The 20,474-nt window shown below is 56.3% G+C and overlaps 1 protein-coding gene and 1 long non-coding RNA gene across 5 annotated transcripts in view; both read right to left on the reverse strand.

Annotated features, from left to right (window-relative positions):
* Nucleotides 1-7,014, reverse strand: part of IQSEC1 (IQ motif and Sec7 domain ArfGEF 1) — a 277,893-nt gene extending 270,879 nt beyond the window's left edge. For 2 of the 4 annotated variants that reach the window (XM_070463465.1, XM_070463464.1), the window contains exon 1: nucleotides 6,695-7,014. In XM_070463465.1, coding sequence (XP_070319566.1) covers nucleotides 6,695-6,966 — 272 coding nt within the window. In that variant the 5' untranslated portion in view covers nucleotides 6,967-7,014. The remainder of the gene's footprint in view (nucleotides 1-6,694) is intronic. The other 2 variants (XM_070463468.1, XM_070463469.1) reach the window with 1 other exon arrangement.
* A 9,531-nt stretch (nucleotides 7,015-16,545) lies between these two features.
* On the reverse strand, nucleotides 16,546-18,214 carry LOC139033811 (uncharacterized). The gene is made up of 4 exons (XR_011486286.1): nucleotides 18,130-18,214; nucleotides 17,835-17,900; nucleotides 16,917-17,013; nucleotides 16,546-16,831 (listed from the first exon to the last, which is right to left on the reverse strand). It is a non-coding gene; the product is annotated as an uncharacterized lncRNA (long non-coding RNA).
* Between the last annotated feature and the right edge of the window lie 2,260 nt (nucleotides 18,215-20,474).

Raw genomic sequence — 20,474 nt, forward strand, 5'->3', positions numbered from 1 at the left:
CTGGTGGCAAAGTAACTTCCCCAAGGAGACCAGGGCGCGGCAGGGGCCAAACCCGACACTCAAAGGGAAAAGGCAGGGCTGTCCCAGGATGGACGGCGGTGCTGGAGGCAGTCCCGGCTCCTGGAGCCAAAAGCCTGGGCACGCTGACCACGCACAACCGGAATCAGCCCAAACACCTCCCCGAACACGGACACTGCGCAGTGAACAGGTCTGGCGCAGCAGTGCCTGGGTTCTAGAGGCAGACAGGCCCGGATGCGAATTCTGCCTCTGCCCCTGGCACGTGCGGGCAACCTCTCTGAGCCTCAGTGTTCACATCTGCAAAATGGGGTGATGGCAGCCCACACGGGTCAGAGTGCTGGAGCACCAGGAAAGGCTTCATTATAACCGGGGCTTGACCGCCGTCAAAGCACTCCAGAGTCTAGGTGCCCAGAGCATAGCATCGCTGCCTGTTCCTCTGTGAACCTCACTTCCTCCAAGGAAAGCTGAGCGTCTCACAACGAGGCTCAGGCAAAGCACAGCTCAGTCGAGGGTGAGCAGCCTTGTTCCCCACCCCACAAGGCTGACGTCGGTTCTAAGGAAGCTCCCTGGGCTGTCTGTACCCACCCGGGCCTTGCCTGGCCCACTGTCCCCACTCCCAGGCCCAGCACGACCACTGGCAGCATGCACAGCCCCAAACAGGCCATGCGCCCACTTCCTGTCTCGGCGCCCCCAGGCGTGCTGTCTGCTGCCGAGAGACCTCCTCCCTCTCGCTCTGCAAGCCCGGCCTCAAACGCCACCTCCTCCAGGAAGCCTTCAGAGGCTGACGCCCTAGTCTGCCTCCTGCTGGGGGCTGCCCGCATGCCACTCAGCCCCTCTCTCACCCCGGCCGGGGACTCTGTCCCTGCCCCCGTGGAGGCCATGGGGGAGGCCCTGCTCAAGACGGAGGACCGGGCAGGGCTGAGTCAGCAGGAGCAGTCGGGGGACAAGGAGATAGTGAGTCCGCAGGGCCCGGCCTGGCTCCCGCCTCAGACTGGCTCCACACACCCTCCCACACGGACAGGCATGTCCTGAACAAACTACAAAGCCTTCACTGGAGAATCGGCGGCGGGGGGCAGGGGTGGTACTCTGCCTGGTTCAGTCCTTTCGATGTTTCCATAGGTTTGAAAATTTCACAATAAAGCAACTCTCAAGGGCTCTCTGGGTACCCCGTCCCTCCCCTGTGCCAGCATCCCTGGCGTCCTGCAGCGCCAGGCGCCCCACAATCCCGCCACCTGGAGCAGGGCCGCCTCCCCAGCCCACTGGCCTGGGGCACCCGGGGCAAAGCCTGCCTTACTCCATCCGTCCTCCTCCTGGGAGGTGCCCGAGGCTGACGGGCGCCTGCAGACCCAAGCAGGGCTTAGCAGCTCAGGTGTCATCACGGGGTCGCCCAGAGGGTCCCTATGAAGCCAGGAATGCGGATGCAGCAGGTGCTTAAAAACCTAAAGGCTGCAGCTCTTTACTCAGTAAAGTATAAGCACCCAGCGTCCATAATAACCGGAGTGGTATCGCCCGCCAGCACCACACTCCTGGAAGAGCAGGATTCAGACACCGAAGGTCCACGGCCTTGGGGATTCCCAGCAAGGCTGTCACTCTGGGAAGCTTGCTCTGAAGTCAGGGCAGTTTCCGCTGCAGCCTGACCTGCGTCTGCACGGTGGTGGGGGAGTACGCGGCGGAAGATTCGAGGCCCCCTGAATTTCCCGGCCACGAGTGTGGCCCCAGCTGCCTCGCGACCTCCGCTGTAGCTTTTGCTCTGTTTCAGTGAGGTCAGCGCACGGCCCCTCCCAGGGCCTGCCCGACGCTCTGTTCCTGCTGCTCCGCGGCCAGTTACACAGCTGACACCCTGACTCGCTCGGAACGGTGCCCTCCCCAAGTCGGGCAAAGCTTGGCTCTTTCTTACAAAAGCAGAGAGCAGGGAACAACAACAAAAAAAGAGATCAGCTGTCAAAACAATGTTATCGACAAAGCAGCTGACAAACAGCCACGCAGCTGACCGAAACTGCCCCTGACCCCAAACTCCTGAGTGCAAACCTCACAGGCCCAGCCCTGAGACCTCCGCAGGCTCAGAGGCCTGAACCAGATTTATCTCAGGATTTATCCTCCAGGTTGTGACAGAATCACTGGCTCAGCGTGTCGGACGGCCGGGAGACGCGTCAGAGAAGCACCTCCTTGTTTCTGTGGACTCGACCATCTGCCTGAGAAAGAACGGCTCACCCCGCTCCCCGGGACAGGAACACGTGTTCTTCAGCCGGACCGAGGCCCTGCAGGCACAGAGCAGCCCGTTCCCGGCTGGGGGACGTCCTCCCCGGCACCGGCTACTCGGCTGGGAGAACAAGAGCATCATTGACGGAGAACGGGAGCCTGGTATCTCCCCTGGCCACCCCCTCCGCCCTTGCAGATCAGAGAAGCCTGCTCAGCCTCTCCCGGCCTGTGCGAGGCCCCGGAGGTGGAATTAGAGGCGGCTGGGACATCCAACCCTGCGACCCGGGCCTGGGGTTCCCCGGCTGCTCTGAAGATAAATGTGCTCTCGGAGGCTTCCAGCCAGGACCTGCCCCGTAAGGTACTCGAGTCCCCGCCTCCAGCCCGCCCCTCATCACTGGTCACCCTCAAGCATCACCCCTTTCCTCTCCCACGAAACCGATGCACCCTTGTCATGGTTAATGTCAGCACAGACCAGAGGCGCGCCTGTTTGGGAAGTCAGCAGAGACTGAACGCCGCTGGAAACCTCCCCCGGAGTGAGTCACCAGCTCGAAGCTCCAGAGAAACGTCCTCTCCGGTGAGCTGACAGCCCTCGAGGGCAGGCGCTGACAGAGGCGGCTCCACCAGGCCTCCCAGCCTCGTCAGGCTGAGGCTGACTTCTGCCGGAAACTCAGGAGCAGAGGCTGGGAGGCAGCATCCCCATGCCACCTTGGACCCCTCCACACGGCAGCCTCGGGCAATGCTGAGGACCTGGCCTGGTGTCAAGGGCCCAGGAGGCGGGACAAGCACCCTGCATGCTGGGCCTCCTCCAGCGCTGCGGGCTGGGAGTCACGCAGGACCGACGGGAGGATGTCTGATCACTGGGGAGCAGGAAGGGCAGGTGTGGGCGGAGGGGCGAGAGCAGGGTCCACCCCTCCTGGCTCCATACTGGACAGGCGGGAGGGCCAGAGCCGGTCCCGGGCCCTCTCTGAGCAAACGGGAGAGGCCACCGTCCCCGCCTCGTGCGAGCGCCGGGCCCATGACAGGAGCTGGTAAACGCAAACACCCGGAGCAGGGCCCATAGGGCGCCCTCGTGGACGCAGCAGCAACGCACACACCTGCTTCCCACACATCTGGGTCTGCGTGCTCATCGGCACAGCTGTACCCGCTAAAGCCCATGCTGACTTTCTAGTGGCGAACACGCGGATCCTAATCAAGCCCCCCGTGTTCAGCAGGATCTACTGAGCATCTATTATGAGCCCGAATTCCTGGAGGGTTGGGAGAGGCCGGTTCTAGAAACATTAGGATGGAGCTGACTGAACACTGATGTGAATTCTGATGTCACACAAGAAAGCAGTGAGACACCCGATGTGACCAAAGGTATCTATTCCCTTCCCGTTGTTGCCCTGTTTTCCCCAAAGCTGAGACTCATGATGGCAACCTTCAGCCGTGAAGGAAAGAGGGCTTCTGAGAAAGGGGTTAAAGGTCTTTGGGCGGAAAGGTTTCCCCCACACCCAGGAACTCCCCTGAGGACTGCCTGGGGGAGGCGGTCCAGAGACGACTGGCGTCCAGTGTGAGCCTGTCCGGCGGCCTCCGTCTGCACATTCCCCAGCAGGACGCTGCACCTGCCAGGCAGGTGGGGGCACCCTGTCCAGCGGCCAAGGGGCCAGGGGTTGCTGACTCAAGCCAGGCCCAGCCGAGCCTGCCTGCTCACCGGACCCTCAACTTCAGGGGCCCCGGTCTGCAGGTGGGGGGCAGAGGCTGGGGGTACTAGCGCTGCGGAAAGTGGAGCGGGTCCCCCAGCAGGAAGCAGTCTCACCGGTCTGGACTCGCACTGCCCGTCGGCTCGGGCCAGCCAGGCACAGACCTCCTGGTCTCTACCCCAGAGAGCTGACCCCCACCCCGCCCCACCTTCTGGACCGTCTCCTCCAGGGTGCTGTGCCCCCCACTCCACATCCCCCAGAGGTCTCATCCTGCGACCTGTGCCACCTGGTCCCCGCAATGAGAACCTGCCTGACAAGGAAAGAGTGCCATGCATTAAGCACCTACTGTGTACGTTTCCCGCACACCCTTCACCTTCTCTTAATCCTCAGAAAGAGCCCAGGCCGCCGCTGTGTCAGCCCTGTTTCCGTGCGTTAAACACCCCGAAGCTAAGAGAGGAGACCTGTCCCACAGCCCCTGGGGCCCGGCCGCCCGCCCGCGCTGCGCACCCCCTGCCTGCCTTCTCCGCTCTCCCTTCTGGGTCTCCAGCACATCACCAATGGTTCCGCATACAGTAGGCGCTGAATAAAAGCCAGTTGCTCTCAGGGGGTTGGTTACCCCCTTGCTCCTTAGGCATAAATCACCTCTCTCCACGGATGGGCAGGGAAAAATCTGGGCTGGAAAAGCAGCCCACAGCTCACTCCCCCCACACTGCAGGGGCCGGAACCCCCCGCCAGAAGGGAGAAGGCACATATGTGCCACCAGCCCGGGGCACGGGCCCCATGGAGGGAGGGGGGCTCGGGCGCCCTCTCTGCTCAAAGGCTGGGGAAAGACACGGGGGAAGCAGGCCCCCAGTCCTGTCAACACGCTTGAGCCTCGCAGGCTGGCTCCTTACTCCTCACGTGTGGCCCCAAAGCCGCAGCACCCCCACCCCCAGGAGTTTGTGAGACCCTCAGGCCCTCCAGCCCCGGCCCCCAGACCCACTGGTCAGCATCTGCTTCTCAGCACGACCCCCAGGCCCCTGTGTGCACCTTCCAGCCTGAGACGCTCCCCTCCACCCAGAACTCGCTGTTGCCACCATCTCTTGAAAAAGATGCGACCACAGGCTCTGAAGCCAGGCTGGGGACGCGTGAGCCAAGCCCCGCCTCAGCACACCCCAGCGCCCTCCAAGCCCGCCGCCCGCGCCAGCACTGGGGGGTGGGGGTCCCCAAGCAGGCTCCCAGCATCCTCCGGCCACACCTGGTCACAGAAGTGACTCTGGGGGGAGAAGGAGTGCTCGGACGCTGCCGCGAGGCGCCTGCCAACACTGAGCCGGCAAGCGGGCCGCGTGGCCCCAGGGCCCTGCCTGCCAAGCCACTGACGACTTCCTCGGCCCTGGCTCTTCCGTGACTCCCTGCCTGGGGGGCCAGGGCTCAGGCCCTGCAGCCAGCACCAGGTGACCACGGAGAGACCGAGGGACAGAGGGGGTCTTGGAGATACCGGAGACCAGGGGCAGAGATCCAGAGGCGGCGCGGGAGTCTCTTCCCTCGCTGGTGATGCCAGCTGAGAGATGTTCCTTCCTGCCTCTGCCCTCCCAGCACACAAACACAAAGAAGTTTGCCACGAGAGCCTCCGGGCTCACCCGCGCCCTGACCCACCCAGGCGCCCCTCCTCCTCCAGGGCCCACTAGAGCCAGGAGCACCGCCCAGGACCGCGCAGGAAGCCGGCCAGGAGGGAGGCTTCTCTGTCCCATGACCGCAGCCTGCACAGCCCGGCCCGGGGCATGGGGACACGGGGTCACGGGGTCTCGGGTGACCACAGGACCAGACAGCCACACCTGGACGCCTGGGAATCAGGAGCCCCTCCCCCAAAGGATTTTGGAGTGGGGGTAACTTCTCCCCCAGCATTTCTGCCCACCCCTAACCTCCCAGGAAACCTTCCCTGAAGCTGCGTATTTCACCCCTTACCCCAAAACCCACGCACACAGTTTCTCCTCCGCCCCCAGTCTGTGATGTGTGGGCCAGGCGGTCCCAAAGACACGGGGACAGAGGGGTTAGGGCGCAAAGAACGCAGGAACCCCGAGCCCCAGCGTCCCCGGAGCCCCGCGCTCCCTGCCTCGCCCAGGGACTTGGGCGGAGCGGGGCGAGCACACGACTTCGGACCCGCGGGAGGCAAACGCGAGGCAGGGACGCCGGGACCAGCGCGGCCGGGCAGTCGTGCCCCATGCCGACTCCGGCTTAATCCTCGCTCCGAAATAGCCCCGGGTAATCCCAGGGCCAGGCAGGCGGGTATTAACCCGGAGCCGCGAAGGAAGAGACGGAGGCGTCCCGAGGGAGGAGGGCTCCGCGCGTCCCGGGCTGGAGGCAGCAGACAGTCCCTCCCCGAGGGAAGCGACCTGAGAGGGACCCAGGCCCGTTCGAGGGCGGGCGGGATCTGCGCCTGCTGCTCCCCCGCGCTCCGGGTCTGGGGTCTCCGGGTCGGGGGTTCCGGACTCGCCACCCAGAGCCCCGGCTGCGCCCGGACAGCCCTCTGTGGCGAGACCATCCCGCATCCAAGCTCCCGGGTCGCTGGAGCCCGAGTCCCGAGCCGGCCGTCCGCGGAGAGCCGGGCGCGCGGGAGCGCCGGACAGCGCGCCGGAGCCCGTTTCCTGGGGAGCTCAATCCCGCAGAGACCGCGTCCCAGGGCGGGCCGTGACCCCGCCGGGGGTACCCCGAGGTGCCCCCCGGCCGGGCACCCTCCACGCCGAGCCCTGAGAGGCGCCGGGGGCCCCCAAGAAGTTCGCGCGCCCCCGACACGCCCGCCGCCCCCGGTCCCCGCTTACTTGTCGCGGTGGCCGCCGAGCTCCGGGACGGCGCCGAGCGGCTGCGGGCCGGGGCCGGGGCCGGGGCCGGGGCGGTGGGCGCACGCGGCCAGGTGGCGCCGGTGCCGCTCCAGCAGGCCGGCGTTCTCGCGGCTCAGCCGCGCCACTTGGCGCTCCAGCTCCTCGATGCGCCGCCGCCGGCGCGCCAGCAGCTCCTGCTGCGCCGCGACGATCCGGGTCAGCTCCTGCAGGTACTCGGCCGCCTGGCCGGGGGGCTCGGCGGCGCTCGCCATGGTCCCCGCCTCAGGCGCGCGGGCGGCGGGGCGGCGGCGGCGCGGCCGTGGCTGCGCGGCGGGGACGGCGGCTCTGCGCGGCGCGGCGCGGCGCGGGGCTCGGCCCGAGGGGCGCGGCGCGCGGGGCCCAGCGCGGCCCCGCCTCGGCGCCCGGCTCCCGCCTCCGCCCGCGCCCGCCCCGGGCGCCTCCGCGCCGCCCGCGGCCCCGCGGCCGCACCGGGGCGGACAGAGCGCGGAGCTGCGGCCGCCGCGGGCGGGCGAGGAGTTTGCAAAGTGCCGGCTGCGGCGCGGGCGGAGCGGGAGCCCGAGCCCGGCGGCCGGCGCGGGAGGAGCGGGCGGGAGGCGGCGGTGGCGGCGGAGGGAGGGCGCCGCCTGCCGGCCCCGCGCCCCGCGCCCGCGCCCGCCGCCGCCGGGGTGCGACTGGCGCCTCCTCGCAGCTGCCTCGGTCGCTCTGAGATGCTAATCTCACCAAGAAATTCGGCAAAACAGACGTTCCTACAGATTATCAGCCGACGACTGGGCTGTGAATAGCAAAATAAGGAACTCAGAAGCACTCTGCGTTTTCTCCCCAAGTGTGATAAAAACGCGGGGTTCGTTTTGTTGCCCCAGCAGGACAAGTTTCCTAGGCCGTCCTTTTTCCTAGACGGTTCTAGGAAACCGCCCTGAGGCCTCCACGATGTGGCTGTGGACCAACTCCCAAGGCCGGGGCAGGGACCTTCCTTCACACCCCGGGTCTGGTGTGACGGGCCTGCGGTCCCAAGACCCACCTCTCCTGTGGTCCGGAGCCTTCCAGCAGTTCCTGTTGTCTCTGAGCCTCAGGTTGCCCAGCGATAGTATTTTCTATTTCTTGACTTTTAATAAGCTTTTATCCTTTTCATACTCTCAATTTCCTTAGGACTAACCTTATTCTTTTCCTGCCTTCTTGGAGAGTTCAGTTCTTTCCACTGATTTGTTTTCTGGCAAATGTTACAAATTTGCCTCTGGGTAAAGCTTTGGCTACATCTCCTGAGTTTCTAAAAACCTTGTAATAAGGTACATTTTGATGGTATAGTGTCTCTTTGTTAAGGCTGGCATCACACTGGCTTTGATAAGACTTGGTATCCCACACCCACGTCTATTGATACCCCTTTACCTCCAGGAGATGATGGGCCCCGCCTAGAGAGACCCCTGACCCTCCAGGGCCCTAAGGCCTCCTTGGGTGGCCCCTGGGCATGGCCTGTGAAAGAGAGAATGGCAGGGGGAGCGGATTCGAGGTCCTCAAACTCACCAAGTGCTTTTCCTGGGCTACTTGTGATGTTCTAGAAATCAATACTGTTTTTATAAATCCTGTAATTATTTTCTCTAGGGCAAAATTACATCCTGCGTGTGTGTGTAAAATGTGTTTATCGTTTCACTTTATATTTTGAAAATATACCAACATCTTTGCAAGCCAGTTCTACTATTTCCTCCCTTTATAAAGATACCAGGAGCCTTCCCAAAAGGGACATGACCTTGGCGTCTCGTGAATTATTTGGGAGACCTGACCCTTGGGTCACACACGTGGAGTCTCTGCCAGTTTGGGAATGAAGGAAATTCAGCTGTAAATCCTGGGGCACTTGAGTGAGGGTTGTGGGGGGAAACTGATGGGGGGTGAGGAGCGGCTTCCCCCGTCCCCCCGGCCAACCCCCATATGCCTGTCCCCACCCCACCCCACCCCCCCTTGCAGCAGTTCTGAGTTGAAGCTGACCCCATATTTCTGTCTCCATGCTACCTGCCCCCGAGGCCCCCAGATGCAGTGAGCTAACTGACCTCCCTCTGGACGAAGGACTGGACTCTGGACCCTTAGCCACCCAGACATCCTTCACAGTCCCCCCACGCAAGCTGATGATGTCAGAGCATTGATGGGCAAGGTGGCAGATGGTGGAAAGAGAGGTAACCAGGGCGCTTTAACACACTCCTGCAAGACGAAGCAGTGAACACACACAGGTCGTCACGTTCAGACACGGCCTCTCGTCTGGATCCCCGCAGGGGACAACAAAGGAGACCTGTGCAGTGGGCGCTGCGGCGGCCGACAGGACCCCGCTCCAGGATGGGGCTCTCACCCCCCACCCGCCAGACACGTCGGTGCCTGACGGCTCACAGCACTGTCCCTCTTCGGAAAGTGCCCTGTGCCCACGGACTCGACCGCGCCCAAGATTCCACCCCTGCTTCCCCGAGGCCAGGCCATGACTGGTCCCCGCAGGGGCACAAGAGCCCCGCGCCTTTGTCCAAACTCGGCCAGCTCGGCAGGGTGGTCCCCGCTCCAGAGCCGCTGACAGGGCTCGCGGAAGCCTCTGCTGGGATGGGCGTGTCGGCCGGCCCTCCTGCCGCCCAGGCCTGGCGCTGGTCCTGAGAGCTCGGCCGGGCGCCTCCTGCACCAGCCTCGTCTCCCCGTCTCCTGGCCTGGTGTCACCCTAGTGAGCGTCCCCTTGCTTTGTGTAGAGAGATTCTAAACCTGAAAAACCAGTGACAGCCTTTTCCAGTGTTATCATTACCTGAATACAAGGCTAAGGGGCAGGAAAATAAACATATTACTATGCACTCTAAAGAAAATAGAGGTTACAAAAGGTTGGAGGAGAGAGGGGAAGGGGAGGCATGTTATAATCATCTAATAACTTTTACTATTATTATCCACATTCAGCTTCTCAGTGAGACCTTCTATCTTTTAAATATCACCCTTTGTTGTAGAATCTTCATTTTTCTCCTTAAAAACCCTCCTGAGAGCTCTCTGACTCACCGTTATAATTTGGCCTGCTGCCTCCTTGGCCTGCTATGTGGCTATCGTCGGCGATTTCTTGGCATTTCCCTCCTGGATTGGGTCCACGCTTTCTTGGATTTTATGAATTCTCTTTCTTGGATTCATTTTGTATTTTTTTGTGAATATCCTCTAGCAATTCTCCCAGAGAGAGCCTGTGGGAAGGTCTCAGAGTCCTTGGGTGTCTGAAATGATATATTTTGCCCTCACACTCATTTGACAGTTTTTCTGGGTATAGAATTCTAGGTTAAAATCAATTTCCTCAGAACTTGGAAGGGTTTCTACCATTCTTCTCGATCATTGAGTGCTGCTGATGCTAACCTGATTCCTCTCCCTTTGAGGAAGAGATTCTCTTGGACGGGGCTGGTACTGCCCCCAATTACCACATTTGGAAATTTGGTGGGGGGCTTTTTTGATCATCACAATGGCTGGGTTCACTCTGGTATTCAATGCAGTAAAGTCTCATCTAACAAAAGCTGCCTCATTCAAATTGCCCAAAATAAAACAAAGTTGGAGGGTGCACACTACATGAGTTAGAGATTTATTGTAAAGCAAGAGTAATCAAACCAAGTGGTCCTGGTGTAAAGCTAGACAAAAATCTCAATAGAAGAGAAAAGAGTGTGAAAATAGATGCCCACACATGTGGTCAATTGATTTTAACAAAGATACCAAGACAGCCTAATAAGGGAAAGGCTAGTGTTTCAACAAATACTGCTGACACAACTGGATATCCACATGCAAATAAAACGAAAACTCACCCTTGACAGCATCTACAAAAATTAACTGGGAATAGAGAATAAACCTAAATGTGAGACTTAAACATACAAAACTTCTAGGGAAAAAACCACAGGAGAAAGTCTTAATGGCCTTAAGTTGGCAAAGATTTCTTAAGTATGACACCAAAAGCATTAATTCTAAAAGGAAAAAAAAAATCAGTAAATTGGACTTCATCATGATAAAAAAAAAAAAGAAAGAAAGAAACAACTTGGTCTTCAAAAGACTCTGTTAAGGTCTTTTGCCCATTTTTTGAGTAGACTGTTTGTTTTCCTGATATTGAATTGCCTATATACAATGGAATATTACTGAACCCTAAAAAGAACAAATCTGAGTCAGTTCTAGTGAGGGGAATGAACCTAGAGCCTATTATACAGAGTGAAGTAAGTCAGAAAGAGAAGAACAGACAGAGTATGTTAATGCATGTATATGATTTCTAGAAAAATGGTGTTGATGAGCCTATTTGCAGGGCAGGAGCAGAGGCAGAGATGTAGAACCGCTTGTGGACTCTGGGGGAGGGAGAGGGTGGACCATGGGGAAGTAGCATCAGCATACACGCGCCAGCGTGTGTGGGGCGGAGAGCTGGCGGGAAGGTGCTGGACCCCACCGCGGCCCAGTCTGGGGCTCTGTGATGACCCGGAGGGGTGGAATGGGGGAGGTGGGGAGGCTCAGGGGGAAAGGGGAATGTGTGTAGTTGTGGCTGATTCAAGTTGTTGTGTGGCAGAGACGAACACAACATTGTAAAAAAAAAAAAATTTTTTTTAAGACCCTAATGGCAATTTCCTGGGGTTCAGTAGTGAGAGGACTCCTCGCCTCCCCTGCAGAAGGACCGGGTCTGACCCCTGGTCAGGGAACTAGGAGCCCACATACCACGTGAAGGGCCCCGCACCCTGGTAGACGTGCATCAGGTCGCGGTGAGGACCCCGGCCCCCAGGGCCTGGCTCGCAGGCACAGCCCTGGGTGGGGGGTGTTGGTTAGCACGCCACCTTCCCTGACCTGGAATCAGAACCAGTGAGCCAGGGGACCGCCCCCTGTAATCCTGGGCGCTGCATCCCACTCGCCTGGCACCACAGGGCCAACCACCGCGGACTCTTCAAGACCGCTTCCACCTGTAGTTTCCTTTGAAGAGGAAATCCTCTACTTAAAAAAAAAAGACACTTAAGAAAAAGAAGTATGGGAACAAATATTTACCAATGTATGTTCAACAAAGAGCTTGTGAGTAGACTGTATAAAGAATGCTTACCACTTAATAATAAGACAAACAACTCAATTAAAAATGGGCAAAAGATTTGAACAGACATTTTACCAAAGAAGATATATTAATGGCAAATAGCACACAAAAAGATGCTCAGCTTCATTAGTTGCTGCTGCGGCTGCTAAGTCGCTTCAGCTGTGTCCGACTCTCAGCGACCCCATGGACTGCAGCCCACCAGGCTCCTCCATCCACGGGATTTTCCAGGCAAGAGGACTGGAGTGGGCTGCCATTGCTCATTAGTTGCTAGGGACATGCAAATCAAAATCATAATGACTTGTATATGAAAGCAAAACCATCAGGAGGGCTTCCCAGGTGGCACAGTGGTAAAGAATCCACCTGCCAATTCTTCAAAGGACATCAGTCAAGAAATGGAAATGACAACCCTCTGAACAGGAGAAAATTTTTGTGAGTCATAGATTTGATGAGACCTGTGTTTCTAGAATAAGTAACTTTTATAACTCAACAATTTAAAAAGACAACCCAATGTAAAATGGGCAAAAATCTAAATAGACATTTCTCAAAAAAATAAGCACATGAAAAGATGCTTGACATCATTAGTGATCAGGGAAATGCAAATCAAAACCAAACTGACATACCACTTCACCCTTACTAGGTTAGCTAAAATTAAAAATACAGAAAATAACAAGCGTTGGCAAGGATGTGGAGAAAGTGGACGCTCATACATAGCTGGGGGGAGGCTAAAATAGTACAGCTGCTTTGGGAAATAGCCTGGCAGTTCCTCAAATCTTTAAGCACTTAGATGATCCAGAAATTCTATTCCTAGATATATAGCCAAGAGAACTGAAAACACACATCCTCACAAAAACTTGTACACAAATGTCACAACAGCGTTGAGCAAAAACATGGAAATAAATGTCCATCAATTGATCGATACAAAGTGGTCTGTACACACAGTGAATATTTACTTGTTAATAAAAAAAAAAAGAATACAATACTGATACCTGCTACATGGATGGACCCTGAAAACATGATGCTAAGTAGAAGTCAGTCACAGAAGACCACTATTGCAGGGTTCCATTTACACAAAAGGCCCAGAACAGACAAATCTACAGACAGGGAGGAAATAGACTCGTGGCAGCTGGGGGGTGGTGGTAATAGCGGGTGGATCAAGATTTCTTTATGGGCTCATGAAAATGTTCCAAAATTGATTGGAAGACTCTGTGAATGTACTGAAAAACATGGACTCATACGCTTTAAAAGGGAGAATTGTGTAGTATGATAACTATGTCTCACAGAAGCTATTAAAAGGAAAAACACTCCACCATATCTGCTAGCATGGCTTCAATTAAGGAGTCTGACCGCTCTTCCCGTGTCTTATCCGAAGCGGGGCGATGCGGGTAGGTGGCTGGGAGATGAGTAACCAGCTTCTCCAGGCTCAGCATGCAGCCCACCTAGGAGTCCCCCCGCCCATCAGGGTTGGGGCCTCTCTTGAGCCTCTTCCTCCTGCTGTGTTTAAAAGATGGCCTTCGTGTGATGGAGCTCTGGGACGACAAGCTCTAAGCCTGTCACGGCTGGGCTGATAGTGGCACATGCTCCCCGGAGTACACACCCCTCTGAAGACGAGGTTGGGGGGCGGCGAACCCTCCTCCACTCTCACTCACACACACCCTTGACCCGGCAATTCCAAACTCAGGAGTTTATCCCACAATAAACCCACTCACAAGCTCCAAGGCATCGTGGAAAGTCCCTTTCATGGAATATCTGTGGCCTCAACCAAGGTTGTTCTCTATGGACCAACAAGGGTGACCTTCGGGATAAAGGAAGTGATGAGGGTCAGACACAGAACAGTAGGTGTGGGTTTCTCCCAGCAGTGCCAAAACACGCAGGAGCATGCGGGATCGTGTGCTTGAATTTGTAGAGACTTTCCAGAAGGATGCGCTCCAGATAATGCCAAAGGTGGACGCCGCTGGATTTTTTATACCTCCTCATGTATATTTTACCTTTTATATAATGACAACATCCTAGGGGTGGAGAGAAGACTGACTCTATAGCCTTTTGTAAAGTTCAGATATTGTCTTCCATGCCTGTATTTACCTTTTCAAAATATGGCCATAATAATAAGGAACAAAGAATCTCCAGGTATCCTATTTCCTCTGCACAGCTCTCTCTCACCTCGCCTGGATTCCTTCTGCTCCCAGAACTTCCCCCCCTTCCCAGGAACTGCCACCCAGAAGGGCTCAGGAAGCATCTGATGAATGAGTGACAGAGAGAGGCAGCCCCCACCCCAAATCAGCAAGCAGTCCTCCCCAGAGCACGTGGGCAGGGAGGCATGTCCCCCAGGGCTCTGTGGGGCTCTCAGACACCCCAAACCCACTGGCAAGAAGCCGGCACCAGTCAGCCATGGGGAGAGCTCTCCCCTCTCTCCCCTGCACACACTCACCTCTGACTCTGTCTTCACACCCCAGCTCACTGGCTCTTTGTTGAGGAAGTAGAGACAAGTGGTGAACTGTACAGACAGACAAAAAATGGCAGAAAGAGCCAGGACTTAGAGCACTTAGCAAGTGCTTGGCCACCCACTTGCTGATAAGCGCTGGACCACCATCTTCAGCTCTTGAGCTTCACTTAACTCATCCGTGAATGGAAAGACTAACCCTCCTTTCCAGGCTGCTCTAAGGATAAATAAAGGTCATACATGGAAACAGGGACAGTGCCTGTCACAGGGTCGATGCACATGACCTCGTGCGGCCCCTCCCCAACTCCCTAATCCCCGCTTCAGGGATTTGTCAGCATTCACAAAGACCAAGCTGGAGCAGAGACACTGTTAAACAATAAACATGATTAGAAAACCAAGTATGTGTGTTAAAAATATACAATTATTCACTAGGCAAACAGACACAGAAGGCATAATTTTCAAAACAGTTGAGGGGGGAGAAATGAAATAGATAATTTGATCAATTTAAAAATGTAACAGTGAAATTGTGATGAATTAAAATAAGATGGCCAAGTAAGTCTAAACAAACCAACAGTACAATAAAGGTTAATGTCTTCCATTCTCCTATCAAAAGGCAGAGACACAGATTGGGGGGGGGGGTTACCTGGTGGTTCAGTGGGTAAGACTCCAAGCTTCTGCTGCAGGGGGTGTGGGTTTGATCCCTGGTCCAGGAAGTAAGATCCTCCATGATGTGTGGCATGGCCAAAAAATAATAAAAAGGGCAGAGACTCAAACAGGATTCTCGAGAGGTCCAGGAGCACATGTTTATGAATTAAGGTGTCTCAGGAGCTCCCTGGGGATTGGAGTCTCTGCTGACCACCTCCCAGCCACCTCACCTGTCCGGTTGCTACACACTGCTCATCCTCAGAGATGGCCATCAAGCCCCGCTCTTTCTGAGTAGCTGGGGAGCAATTTGCGATTCTTCTAGATAAAGCTGCTTGGTGATTAAAGTCACCTTGTCAATCACCTTGTTTCTGCAAATCAGGAAGGATCCTCATTCCTCAGCCGTCTCACCTTGTAAGAGTGGGGAGCTGGTCCTACAACACCGCTCCTCTCCGTGACTCAGGGCGCCTGCACAAAACTGCCACAGAACTGAGCCCTTCACCGCGCCTCTCACCCCCAGTGCCGGGCTCCTGGCGCCTATGTGCACAGAACCGAATGTCAGGACGTGGGCCTGCTCCTCCACATGCCTCTGGTCCACTGTCTGCTGGACGTATTATGGAAGATGTTGATCTGCCCTTCAAAGAAATCAGAAAAAGGAATCTTTGGCGTTAGATCCTTAGCACTGGACCTTGTCTGCACTAGCAATCGTTATCAAGAATGGGAAGGCCCAGAGAGGTGGACTGATTCGTCTGAGGAGACACAACAGAGGATGAGATGGTTGGATGGCCATCACCAACTCTATGGACATGAATCTGAGCAAACTGGGAGACAGTGAAGGACAGTGAAGCCTGGCGTCCTACCGTCCACGGGGCCACAAAGAGCCGGACACAACTTAGAGGCTGAACAACACACGGCATGCTGATTGCAGCCCAACCCCACGGAACCCTCAATCTGGCCATTCAGATGCTGCCTGCACAATGGCCACCATTAAAAAGTCTGCAAGGAACGAATGCTACACTGTTCGTGGGAAGAGCCACTACGGAAAACAGCATGGAGGTTCCTCAAAAAACTAAAAACAGAGTTGCCATATGATCCAGCAATCCCACTCCTAGACATGTATCCAGAAAAAAACTATAATTTGAAAAGATACATACACATGCACCCCTACGTTCATAGTTGTGCTATTTACAACAGCCACGACATGGAAGCAACCTGAATGGCCATGGGATGGATAAAGAAGATGTGATTATGTACATGTACGCGCACACACACACACAGCCGAATATTACTCAGCCACCAAACAATGAAATAATGCCCCAGAGATTATCATACAAAGCAAAGCAAATCAGACAAGAGAAAGACAGATACCGTATGACATCACTTAGCAAATGCGGAATTTAAAACACAACACACGTGACCCTATCTATGAAGCAAAATCAGACGCAGAGAACAGACGTGTGGTTGCTGAAGGCAGAAGAGGGGGGGATTGGGAGTCTGGGATTAGCAGAGGCAAACTGTTAGACACAGCACGGATAAACAAGGTCCCACTGCCTAGCACAGGGAGCCATAGTCTACATCCTGTGATAACTCATAATGGGAAAGAATATGAGAAAGAATATGTATGTATGTATAACTGAAACATTTTGCTATACAGAAGAAATTAACATAAAACACTGTAAATCAACTATACGTCAATAAAAAAATTTATTAAATGCTGCCATCATGAATTTTGCTGTTACTGGCTATACACGAAACATATATTTAATTTTTTTCTTTACTGTTTTAAACAAAAATATTTTTAGGGGCGTTCCCTGGTGGTCTCATGGTAAGGATTTGGTCCTTCCACTGCAGAGGCCTGGGCTTCCCAGGCGGCCCAGCGGTAAAGACGCCACCTGCCAGGAGATGCAGGAGACGTGAATCCAATCTCTGGGCTGGGAAGATGCCCTGGAGCAAGAAGTGGCAACCCACTCCAGTAGTTTTGCCCGGAAGTCCCATGGACAGAGGAGTCCTGAAACGACAGGGCACACACACAGCGGGGCGTTGAAGACCCGCCAGCGTCTCCTTCACACAGTCAGGGCTGAAGGGTAACGGACCTGACCCCAGGATGTGTGATGCGCTGCGGTCCACACCTCCTCAGGCGGACCAGGGCCCCACAGGGCTGTCCTCACCTCCCAGCCTCTGCCTTCTCGCCTGTAAAATGGGCATAAGAACAGCTGCTGACGCTGGCGCCCACGGCAGTCAACGGCCCTGTGAGGGCAGCAGGGAGTCTCACCCCCTGCCTCTGAAGGAAGCGGGAGGGCTCTGACAAGCCTCCACGTGGAGGATGTGCCCGGTGATCACTGCATCCACTGTCCCCCTTACAGACAGGTTAGGGGGACTCAGGCCCCGACAAGGCCGCCTGCTTGGCCACGGGGCAGAGCGTCGGTAGCCGGGAAGCTGTCGGGGGCCCAGCAATGTTTTGCAGATGGTGGTGGAGGGGGCGGAGGATGGGGGGAAAGACATACTAACATGTCAAAATGAATAAATGTTCAATTAAGTGTCCACAGAACAGAACCTCAGTCAACTAGTCCAGGACATCTCCACTTATTGCCGTGTAGTTATATATAAATTCTATTTAATGAGGCATGTGGGTGCCTTTTAATCTGTTTGCTGTGACGTGGAGTGGAGGCACCCACACAGGGCCTAGTGGGAGGCTTAAAATAGCCCAGCCACGAGAAGGAGGGGGTGGCCAAAGCGCCCTCATTCATTCATTCTTTGCTTCTTTCATTCATTCATTCGGCAAGCACTAGCTGGGGGGCCAGCAGAGTCCGCGTGAGGGACCCAGATGAAGCCTCTGCGAGTCTCTCCTGCAGCTGACTCTCCGCCCATGCATCCCCCGAGGCCCACGGGGAGCAGGGCAGGCCTGACGCCCCGGATTCACGCCGGCAGCTGCAGAGCGGCGTGCACACCCGGCCCCTACTGGGCACACAGCCTCCCCTGAGACCCTCTCCCGGTTCCTCGTGAGTACATACATGGTGGACGCCCCTTCCAGAAGGCTGCGAGGAAGCCCGTTACAGATTCCTAGGCGCCGACTGCATCTGTAATTAGGAGAACACAGTGGTTCTAATTTTAACATCACTCCTACTACCCCGACCGCCTCCCCTCCCTGTCGTTTCTGTGAGGGATGCAGCCCAGGATCTTGTCTGTGACTTGAGATGAGTCATCTTTTGGAGAATTCTCCATACAGCCAGTGACTCGAGCCTCTTGTTCCGGGGTCCCTGAGAGACACCTCCCCCACGGAGCTGCAAGGCCCACCGGTTTTAGTACCTGGACCAGCATGGAGGTTGGAGGCCTTGGGCCCGTTAACCATGATCCTTAGAAAGAAACCCAACCACCTCCCCAGGCCGGCCAAGCCTCCATCAGGCTGATGAATCACCACCCCCAACTCCTCCCTCTGAGCGTGGGACTGCCAGATAAAATAGAGGTTCCCAGTAAAATTGGAATTTCAGATAACAACAAATGACTTATGCAACATTTGGAATACGCTTATATTTAAAAATCCATTTAACCAAACCAGTCAATCCTAAAGGAACTCAATCTTGAATATTCATTGGAAGGACTGATCCTGAAGCTCCAATACTTTGGCCTCCTGGTGCAAAGATCAGACTCACTGGAAAAGACCCTGATGCTGAGAAAGACTGAAGGCGGGAGAAGAAGGGGGGGACAGGATGAGATGGTTGGATGGCATCACCGACTCAGTGGACGTGAGTTTGAGCACGCTCCAGGGCACAGTGAAGGACAGGGAGGCCTGGCGTGCTCAGTCCATGGGGTCCCAGAGAGTCAGACACGACTGAGCGACTGAACAACAACAAAAAATCTTGCTGTTCAGATCTTTACCTGGTGCCCTGCATCTCTGTTCGCTAAAACGGGACCGTACCCCAGGCACGCTGCCCCTGCTCCGTTCCACGGTCAGGCCCGGGCGTGCCTACCCCAGGGCCTCTGCACGTGCCGTCCCTTCGGCCGGAACGCTCCTCCTGCTCCATCTCTGCCGATCCCTCGGCTCTGAGACCTCAGCTCAGACAATGCCGTGGGAAAGCCTTCCCCGACCGCCGAACGGAGGCAGGGCCCCCTCCGCCATCATCCTGTCTCCTCCCACCTTGCCTGGTATTTCTCGGGGGTACTTAGCACTATCTCTGCAACCGTGCTATCTGTTTATGCTTTCTCTGTCTCCCTCACTACAATGCCAGCTCCACGAGAGAAGCCAAGCCTGCTGGGCAGAGGGCCAGGCACATGCCTGTCTGTTGGCTGTTGAATATTTACAAGCATCCCTGCAGGAGAGGGTGGCCCTCACCGCCGCCGAGGAAGCTGAGGCTCAAAGCAGTGGACCACCCTGCCTTGGGCTCCAGCTGGGCCCTGACAAGCCAGGAACACTTCCCAGTACTTCCCATGGATTCCCTCATTTAATCTCACATCGGCTCAAATGATGGAAGCACCGCTGTGGCCTCCATTTCCGGGGTAAGGAAACTGAGGCACAGAGGGTTTCGTCGGCTTGCTCACAGTGAAACAGCACGTGAGACGTGGAGCCAGAATCTGGACCCAGGCTTCCTGACCTCAGAGCCCGCTCACAGAAAACGGCGGCCTGGTCCAGCCTTTAACTTCACTCGGTTAAATGTTTACAGCAGACCCGCAGAAGCCCTGTCCGAGCCACGCCACCTCAGCCCCCTCCTGATGTCTGCAATGTCCTTCCCTGGAACCGCCACTGTCCGCTCAACATAGACACTCAGACACACCCCCACCCACCCCCCGCCTCCTGGTTCTCTCTCTGGTCATCTTTGCAAGGGCTGTTCCCTCCTCTTGGCGACCCTTGCCAAATTAGGAGTTTGGGATTGACATTTAATCCAGGGAACTCTACTGAACGCTCTGCAATACTCTACATGGAAAAAAGAATCCCAAAAAGAGAGGGTGTGTGTATAACTGGATCACTTCGCCGGACACCTGAAACCAACACAACACTGTAAATCAACTCTACGCCAACATAAAATAAAATTTTAAAAAACCCTTGGGAAGAAAGCAGGGCAGATTGAAAGCAGAGTCAGCAATCAGCAGAGGGGCTACAGGTGCTGCGGCGGTCTCTGCCACTTTGATGAACTCTGATGACTCTGTAATTAGGGCCATGCACACGAGTCCTACTGAACTGCAGGCCCTGATGCAGCAGGGCTGGGGTGTGGCCTGAGAGTCTGCATTTTCTAACAGGCTCCCGGGGGCATCCACGCTGTCCATCTGAGGACCAGAGTCTGAGCAGCGAGGCCGTAGGGTGTTGCGGGAGAAGGATGGGGAGGAAGAGGAGAAGGATGGGAAGTGGGGGGACGCTGGGGGGCAGGGAGGAGGGGGAGGAGGGGCGCAGGCGGAGAAGAGGAGGAAGGGAAACTGCAGAAGAGACGGGAGCTCTGCCCTGGAGGGGGGAATCAGGCCGGCAGAGAAGGGAGACGAGAAGAACAGTGACCAGTCCAGGCTGCCGGGAGCATCGCCCCACCTGGCGTGGGAGGAGCCGAGGCGGCTCAGGTGTTCTGAGTCGGGCAGGAACGCGGGGCGCCTAGGCTGCCCTTCGGGGCCTTGCTAGGTGTGCTGGCTAAATCAGGCCGTGGTTGGCAGAGGAGCCAGCCCGCTGGGCC

The sequence above is a fragment of the Odocoileus virginianus genome, unplaced genomic scaffold (assembly GCF_023699985.2).
Source record: "Odocoileus virginianus isolate 20LAN1187 ecotype Illinois unplaced genomic scaffold, Ovbor_1.2 Unplaced_Contig_3, whole genome shotgun sequence".
Lineage (NCBI taxonomy): Eukaryota > Metazoa > Chordata > Mammalia > Artiodactyla > Cervidae > Odocoileus > Odocoileus virginianus.